The 9659-nt window shown below is 30.0% G+C and overlaps 1 protein-coding gene across 1 annotated transcript in view; it reads left to right on the top strand.

Moving 5' to 3' along the window:
• LOC106460423 (tRNA selenocysteine 1-associated protein 1-like) overlaps positions 1 to 8479 on the top strand; it is a 31058-nt gene extending 22579 nt beyond the window's left edge. Inside the window, exons 6-10 of the mRNA XM_013920121.2 lie at positions 925 to 1072; positions 3311 to 3470; positions 4727 to 4766; positions 6397 to 6455; positions 8299 to 8479. Of these exons, the coding sequence (XP_013775575.1) occupies positions 925 to 1072; positions 3311 to 3470; positions 4727 to 4766; positions 6397 to 6455; positions 8299 to 8376 (485 nt within the window). The 3' untranslated portion in view covers positions 8377 to 8479. The remainder of the gene's footprint in view (positions 1 to 924; positions 1073 to 3310; positions 3471 to 4726; positions 4767 to 6396; positions 6456 to 8298) is intronic.
• The last annotated feature ends 1180 nt before the right edge of the window (positions 8480 to 9659 follow it).

Genomic DNA, 9659 nt, shown 5'->3' with positions numbered 1-9659 from the left:
TATCTTCTATACAACAATATATGCACAACAGAAATTAAATGATGAGATGAAAATGTGTTATAACGGCACGTAGAAAGAACAACAATAAAATGGACCTACAATATTATTGACTATTTGCAAATAGTAACTATGGAGACGAGGTAATAATATAAATATCAAGTCGAGAACAACAAGAACATTTTCTATTCATAGTTTGTTGCTTATAAAACAGTCATGTACAAAGACAAGATAGTTTTAGTCCTACCCTAAAATGTGGTAAAAATCTAAGTGAGTAAGTACTATTCACAATATACAATATTGATGTTAAATTATTTTGATTTGGATATTACTTCTAATATTTAAAACAGGTTGGTGAAGTGTTTTAAAGCTCACGATTAATTAAAGGTAAAATATAGAAAGTCGAGTGTTAATATTCTGTTGCTTAAGATAGTAAATATACACTGAATCAGATATTAATTATTGATAAATGTTTATAAAGGAATAATTGTAATTGATTAGATACTATGAATTATTGATATTATGATATTAATTATTGATAAATGTTTATAAAGGAATAATTGTAATTGATTAGATACTATGAATGGCCAAAGCAGAAAATTGTTTAAGGTTAGTGTGTTATAATGAATATTGTTGGAATGAACCAGTTGCTAAACTAAGCTGTACATGATACTCTGTGTATTTCATAGGAATACTACACAGTTTTCTTTCAGAAAAGTGCTGTATTTGAGTTTAACTTTATCAAGAGTTTTTATACCAGCAGATACAGTAAAAATGAAAAAATGTTTATATGGAGGGATAATTTTTAGCTCAAGTCTGCTCTGCAAAGTTTAAAAACTAATATTTGTAACTCATACCATTATATTGTAAGGGACCATGTTTACAAGTCTTTATTCTTTGTAAGCTGAATTCATTGAATTTCTTTAGTTGTGCTTGATCAAGGAGGAATCAGCAAAGGTTATGGATTTGTACGTTTTATGTTGGAATCTGAATATCAAGCTGCATTAGTGGAAATGCAGAATGCTGCCATTGTTGGCTCCAAGCCAATCAGAGTCAGCATAGCCACACCCAGAAGGTAAGGCTTTTATTTATCCTAGATAGGTGTTGTCTGTATGGCTAGTCCCTCCTGGTGGCTCAGTTATAAGCTTGACAGCTTATAATTCTAAAATCTCGGGATTGATTCCTGTTGTGGGCACAGCACACATAGCCCTTTGTCCAGTCTTGTAGTTAACATGAAACAAACAAACCATTAGTCTAAAGTATAAGAATTGATGTCTTATAACTTAAACTTTTAGTGAGAGAAAAGTAGTTGCAATTCAGTTGTATGAATGCTTTGTTGTTAAAAAACAACAACATTAAACAAGCAATTTTAGGTAACTGAGCCCTTTAAATAAGAACTAAATCAGATATGAAATCCTTTAAAATTACCTACACAATATGCAATTTGGTATTTACATTTTTCTTCCAAAATTTCTACCAATTACACCCTGAGAAAAAAATAATAATATATATATTCAGCCATGCACACAAATTAGTTTTTTATTTTTTCACAGCAATCTATACCATACAAAGAAATTGAGCTTATACAAATCTATACACAAGCGAAGCATGCTCACCAATCAAATCATCTCACTTGCCTACTACATACATAAATACAAAGACAGAGTTAGCAAACAAGTTTGGTGGCAGTATTTGGATTACTTGATAGTTGGAATAATCAAAAATAGTAGTAATCAGAAACTTTCATTTCAATTAATTGATTATTTTCATGACAATTGATATAATCAAAATTGTTATTAATCAACTAATGGAATAACCAACAAAAAGTAATAATTGGAAACACTGACTTGTTTTAATCAATTTTATCATAATTTTGATTAGATGATTATTTTTTTGACACAGATTGATGTAATCATTGATCATAGGTAAGTGATTATATCACCCAGTCTATTTGTGACTAGTGTAGAATGTTATCTTTATTCAAGTGAATGCAGGTGTTTTGTACATAGTTATAAAACCCTTATAAACCAGATGTACAAGGGTTGTAAATATACATTAATCCTTTTGCTTAGATAAAGGTTATATACTACAATGGCCATCTCATGGAAACTTGTACCACTTTGATCCTTTCTATGTGTCTTTTTCCCATTCCAAGGTATGACATAGATAGTTGGGAGGTTTTCTTCATTGTTCATTTGGAATAGTCATTGATGTAAGTTGTCTAAGAATTGTAGGATACTGCAATAGGACCCTGGTTTGACATGAAAGTCGTATATTTTATTATGATTGCATTAGTCCTTGCCCTCTGTGAACATGCTTCGGGAGCCCTTTATCTATCTTAAGTAATCAATTAGTGTGCCACTGAATAAGGAGCTGTCCAGTTTAGTAAAAGAAGTCATTGTGTGTATAGATAAAGATATTTGTTTTATTTGTATATTTATTGTGTTTATTCTTTCTTTGCTGTCAATGTTCATTTTAACACTGCATAAAACATCCACAACTTATGTTTGATTGTAGTCTTACTAAAGTATTGTTCACACATCAATCTATTATGTATATAATTTATAAAGCTGTTGATATCACATTTTATTTTTTTATAATTTCTATAATTTAAATAATTTCTTATTTTCTTATATAGTAGATTCAAAGTAATATTGAAATGGAGCTTATAAATATATTATTATAAAGTAGAAATTATTTAAGTTAATGCATTAATTTCATTTTTAGATGCTACAGATGTTTTCAATGCATTTTTATAGTTAATCCTAGTTCAGTAAAACTAAATAACATCAAAAACCTAAAGTTATAGTTAACACTGGGTTTATTAAGTTAACTCACATTTTTGTTGATGATTTATCACACTTTTGTAGCTTGCAGGACTTAATTACATCCTAAGACTACTAATTATTAATATTTTGTTTAATACATGCCAAATATTTTATGTGATGTATTACACTTTTGTAATATACAGAACTTGATTACATCCTAAAACTGCTAATTACTAATATTCTGCTTAATATATGCCAAATATTTTATGTGATGATTTATCACATATTTATGGCCTGTAAGACTATACATCACCATGAGATTGTTACTAATTAGTATGGGGTTTAATTAATAATTCAACTAATATTTTTTATGATTGAACTTTGCATTATACAAGCTCAGTATTACATCACAATACTGCTAATGATTAGTACTAGGTTTAGTAAGTTAACTAATGTTGCAGGTTATCTATTGGATGCCTGAAGATATTAAATTACATTCACTTTATCTCTTTTAGTAACCTACATTTACAACTCTCTCCTCACAGGTCATTTGGTAGTAATCTAGGTCAGGATTATAGGAATTACTATCAATATTCTGGATATGATTATCAAGGGTACTATAACTGGCAAAATTACCATCAGCAGTATTATGGTTATGAATATGACCAGAACAATTCTATCTATGATTCCAGTTATTCTCAACAGGTGAGGGATCTTAAAGCACAAAAACTTGTATTTGATGAGAACTGTTTAAATGATTTCACAGCATTTTAGAAATGTTATATGTGGGTTTAATCTGATCTTGAAACTTCAAACTTTTTTTTGTTTATATATCTCATGATGAAATAAGGCCTAAAATGTCTTAGTAATATATTCTATTACTTTGTATATTTATTCCTTGTAATCACTAAGTTCTTTAGTACTGAAAATGGGAAAATAAGTTAATAACTAACTATCTTAAATTGTAACAACAAATAAAATGTCACAAAACATAAAAGATTAGCATCTTTCTATTGATTATGGATTGATTGAAGTTTGTATTTTGTCACATTGTATTCAGAATTTGAAATGACAAGCAGTATTCAGTATCAACCAAATCTGGTATATATGAACAAAATTTAGTTTTTGATTTGTGTATTTTCATATTTCAATTAATTTGGTACTAAATGGGCTATTGCATGCAATTTTTTACTAAAATAAGGTTGAACAGATGTTAAGCATCTTAAATACAAATTACAGCATGTATGAATAGCTTATAGTAAATATAGCTGATCGAGAATTGTTAGCTCCTCATGTGGTGATCTCATGTGGAAAGAGAAGTCTCGTGTGTGGAGACAGTACTCAAAACATAAAACTCTTTTTTGGTAGTCATTCACAAAAGAAGTTGCATAAAATATAAGTATGAGTGAAACAGTATCGATTATTGTATGTCCAGATTCATTTGAGCATTTTAAATGTTTTAAAACCTCCCACTGTAAGACTGTAATTCATATCAGTAGTTTACTTCATTCGGTAACAATTTTGTTTTCACTTCCAGGTGAATTTCTCTTAAATAACATTTTCATTTCTTAACCAAATACTTCTCAATTTGAAATTTGACTAGTTTCCAGAATTTGTTAAGAATTTGGCTAAATTTGATCTTGAATCTTGAGTTATATTTGAAGTTTACATATTAGTATCAAACTGCTGCTTTGAATGTTTGGTGTTTTTGGTTGAAATTGCTGAAATTTAGATAAAATATTATTTCAAATGTTTGTTTAGACTAATAAATGAGATACTTAAATAATTCATAAGTAGTTAGGTTATGATTTCAAATATACATATTTTGTCAGTGTATGTTTAAGTGAGTATATACAATATAGTTATTATTTATTTGTTATTATTCATTATTAATAACAAGCATCTGTGTGTTTTTGCGTCTTGAAGGTGGATTTTACTTATTTATTTCATTCTTTTAATAGTATGACACTGGATATGAAAATTCAGAAAATGTTATTGAAGGTGAGTTGTAAACTACAATAATATAATTCCTAATTAATTTTTTTGTTAGAAATATTGTGGTATACTTTACAACATCAAAAAATAATGAACTATGATGTTATATATGTTCAGTCAAAATAAGTTGAATGAATTAGTGCTAATAGTGCCCATGTCGTGAGAAAGATCTTTGTCCAAGGAGTCTGAATTGCATACTGGCTTTTCCATTCAGAATCACCTTGTTTTTTGCTTAGTCAGATTTGTTAATGTAACGAATATGCTACACAATAACACAATATTCTTGTCATAATGTGATGACTGGCTTCAAATTCAGCTTTAAGTTTTTTTTAGTTGCAAAGTTTTTCACACAAACAATACGTAACCCACGTGTAATTGCCTAAAGAAATTAACATTACACTAAATTAAATCTCCATGGGCTTTCTCAACTTATTTAGGTCTAAAATATTCATGCACAGTATGTTCAACACCATATGGTTATCACTTTTTTAACATGCATTCAGATGTTTCTGTATATTCAGCTAAGTTTGCCTTCATTTTATCTTTAAATTTACTTTACTTTGCAATAATTAAGCTTCAGACTATTTCATAGACTGCAATAAACACTTTTCAGCTGCTTCCTTCTTCAGTACAGGTTTTATTCTTTGTTTCAACTCATAAAAATGAAAGCTCATAACAGTTTCATACTCTTCACAGTGTTATAAATACCATTACTTTATTGTTTACTTTGTGTAGTTTTAAAGTTATGTCTAAGTGAGTTTGTTTGTCTGACTGTGTAAACTTTCTTCAAATAGACCAGAATTTATCAATCTAACACATAATGCATTCAAGAAAGTGTAGCTTAAATGACATATCTGAAAATGATAGAATAAGGAAAATTCAAGAGAAGGGCTTGAAAACTACTGCAAATATTTTGCAGGTTGCAGCTACATATTATTATTGCCAAAATTGAAACACTGTTCTGATACACAAACATCCTGTCATCAGTGAAAATGTCTGTTTCAGGAAGCTTCTTTGAATCATTTAAACTTTGCTTTTACGACATTTATCTGTTGCAGGATGTGCTAATGACATGTTAAATTATTTGTCTTCAGAAAATGTTATTGTCCATAAACAGATAACTAGAGCATCTTTATTTAAAAAAAATATATAAGTAGCTATTTTACCTTCTTACTTTCATAAGTGATGCTCTGTTACATTTAAAAGGTTGAACTTAGCTCTCATACACTCAGACCTTTCCAACAATTTCTACCCATTGATAACAGTGGGCACAGTGCAGATAGCCCATTGTGTAGCTTTGCAATTAACAACAAACCAAATCCACCAAATTATTCATTATATATTATTTGAAAAATGCAAAAAAATATAGCAATATTTCCTCCATTTCTGATTGTGTTTACTAAATGTTAAGTTTGCTAGTAATAGTATGATTTTACTGGACAAAAGTTTCATTGGATACTGTGCAAGTCTCATTTGTACACTAAGTTAATGTTTGACAGAAGCACTGTGTGATATAGTGTTAATATATCTGTTAGCTTCACAGTTAAGTAGCACAGCTACAGAAGCTTAGCTGTGAAGAAAACAACTTGCATGAAGAGAAGCTGGTTAATTTTCCCGTTTTATAAATATTTTACAGAACATGATAATCCTCTGGATATTGATTATTTAAATGATAGACTGATGAAGAGAAATGAGGTAGGTTTTTGGTCTAATTCAATTTTTTTTATCATTTTGTTTTTTTAATTCCTATTTTCATATAAAATACCTAGCATGGTAACTAGATGGCACCACTATAACAGCAATCCCCCCCCCCCCCCTCCTCAAACCAACCTTCATTTGAAATATAGTAACTAACATTATGCAACAAAATCCATATGAGCAGATAAGGGCTGCATTTCTGAACTTGATAAAATTGGCTTACTCCAGCCAAAGTGACCAAGAAGAATGTCACTTTATAGCACTTTAGATAAGGAAGTTTGATAAACTGATAAATAAAAAATTGATGTGACTTGGAGTCACAGTCTTCATCTGGTCATATGATTTTTACTGTCAACATGAGTTCAGATATTTTTTATTACAATCTAAGAAACCTCAAAAATAAGAAAACATGAGTTCCAAATCCAACTGGAAAGCTAGGTAACCTTAAATATTTTTGCAATAAAAATTTATATTATTAGGTTATAAAAAAAATTAAGCCAACCTAACTACTTTAGTTTGAAGTTACTAAATCCTTGGGCCAGTCACAAATCCAATGTTTTTGTAATTAAATAATATTAAAGATTGGCTGTGGGGGAACTGAATTATCTTTTTAAATTATATTTTAAACATTATTAGTGTTATAGAAACTTATACCCATATAAGACATTTTCTAAATACGTTTTTGTTTTCTGTTATTGACAAAAATTGATATCAGATGGAATGTGTAAAAGATATTGCAAACTAACCAGGAGCATGAACACTTTTGAAGTATGGACCCTTTCTTCTTTTGGAGCTCCTAAGAGAAAAATAACCCATTTTTTGAAAACATTCAAGCTTCCAGGTGATTTTCAATATCTTTTAACATTTTTGTGGCTCTTCAGCTCTGCTTTTATTCTTTATATATTATATTTCTATTCACTATAATGAAGTATAACTGAAATGTGTGGGCACTAGGGTGATACCCATATATTTCAGTTATGTCACCCTAGTGAACATACATTTCACTTATAAATAAACTAGGATGACAACTGAAACATGTGTGATGTATTATAACTTAACTTGTGTGGGTACTGGGGTGGCATATTTATAACTGAAATGTATGGGCATTAGGTTGATAAAACTGAAATGTATGTTCACTAGTGTGACATAACTGAAATATATGGGTACTAGGATGACAACTGAAACATGTGTTCACTAGAGTGATGTATTATAACTTGTGTGGGTACTGGGGTGGCATATTTATAACTGAAATGTATGGGCATTAGGTTGATAAAACTGAAATGTGTGGCACAGGGTGATGTATTATAACTTGTGTGGGTACTGGGGTAACATAACTGAAATATATGGGAGTTAGAGTGACATACAACTAAATTGTATTGGCACTAGGGTGACGTCTTAGAGCTAAACTGTTGAGTAATGGGGTGACATAACTGAAATGTGTGGGCACAGGGTGATGTTTTATAACTGAAATGTGTGGGCACCAGAGTGCCGATAATTTCAGGAACATAGTTCCTCTGACAGTATTGTTTCTTTACGTATAGTAGATTTAACCATTAGAAAAAAAAATTTATATAAAACTTGTCTTCATTTTGTTTTGCTATTAGTTACATGGAATTTGAAAAAGACAATATTATTGTCCCTTGAAACAAAGTTCATGACATAATGAAAAATGAATAAGGTTGTTCTTTTATCAGAAGGCTTGGATTTTTTTTCTGTAAGCTAGGCTTTTACTATCCTGCTTATGCATTTCAAGTACAGTCAATTCCTACTCATAGTAAAACTTGTAAAGTCATCCTCTTGCTGTTATTTGTGATAATGATATATTCTTTTCATCCAACAGGAGTTTTATGCATCTTTGGATGCTTCAAGATGGTTACCAATAGAGAGTCTAGACCCACCACTGTTACCCATAAAGTAACATCAAAGTTTATGGCTGATGAAAAAAGAGTGCTTGTAAATCTCTGTCTTTGTTTCTTTTTTTCCTTTTGTAAATGAAATAAACAAAACTGATTTATTATTTTTTTTTGCATTTGTTGTAATGCACACTTCTAACAGGAAACCTGTTAATGTACAAAAGTTTTTTTATGTTAATAAAAAAGTAAAGATAATTCTAAGTGTTTTAAGAAAATACTGAATTTATGGGTAATGTACAATTATCACACAATTATAAATAATTGTAAACCTCATAAAAGAAATTTTAAAGAAACCGTTTTATAACTTGGATAGAATTCTGGCAGCTAGTAACTTCGTTCCTTCTTATGCAGCGGTCAGTTTGTAGAAGGCATTTGAAATACGTAAGAATTGTATCTTATGAACTTGGAGAAATGGAAGGACTAATAGCATATGATGATTTGGTAATGAATTTTTTCACAAACTTTTGTCATTTGTGTAAACTTAAACACGATAATCTTTTGTTCTTGATATTTGAAGTAGCATGTGTTCAGCTGCTGCTTATAACTGTGTTCAACATTTATTTATAGTACTATTTTTACCGTTGTGGGTTTGCATCCCACCAAACATGCTCGCCCTTTCAGCCGTGGGGGCGTTATAATGTGACGGTCAATCCCACTATTCGTTGATAAAAGAGTAGCCCAAGAGTTGGCAGTGGGTGGTGATGACTAGCTGCCTTCCCTCTAGTCTTGCACTGCTAAATTAGGGACGGCTAGTGCAGATAGCCCTCGTGTAGCTTTGTGCGAAATTCAAAAAACAAACAAACTATTTTTACAGGCCTAAAACATGTTATCTTATATATATTTTACTATGGCAAGTTTAATAGTTCTTGATGCAGTGAATATTGTTTTTTTTATATAAATATTATTAACTTGAAATCAGTCATGGCCTTCATTTTTTTCAAAATGGTTTTTTTTATTTTTATAAAAGAGATAATACATGCACGCACACACTTTTTTGTTAATTTAAGTCTGTTTTTGTGGACCCATAAATCTTAATTTTTTTGTGAAGAATCCCTACCTTTGTGTCTTTATTTTGTAGACTGCAAGCTACTTGTATGATGTTTTATAAACTTGCCTAACTTACAAAAACAAAAGAAAGAAGGGGGACAAATTGAACTTTGGTTTAACTTGTGCTATAAAGCCTTCTTATATTAAAACTTCTGTTATTGTATACAAGAAACCTGCTGTTGGGATTATCTTTCCCAAAGTTATAATCTTGAAAATTCAATGAGAATGTAGTTCGGATCTC

The sequence above is a fragment of the Limulus polyphemus genome, unplaced genomic scaffold (assembly GCF_000517525.1).
Source record: "Limulus polyphemus unplaced genomic scaffold, Limulus_polyphemus-2.1.2 Scaffold33, whole genome shotgun sequence".
NCBI lineage: Eukaryota > Metazoa > Arthropoda > Merostomata > Xiphosura > Limulidae > Limulus > Limulus polyphemus.
The sequence above is the reverse complement of the archived record's forward strand: the minus strand, read 5'-3'. Positions and strand labels throughout refer to the sequence as shown.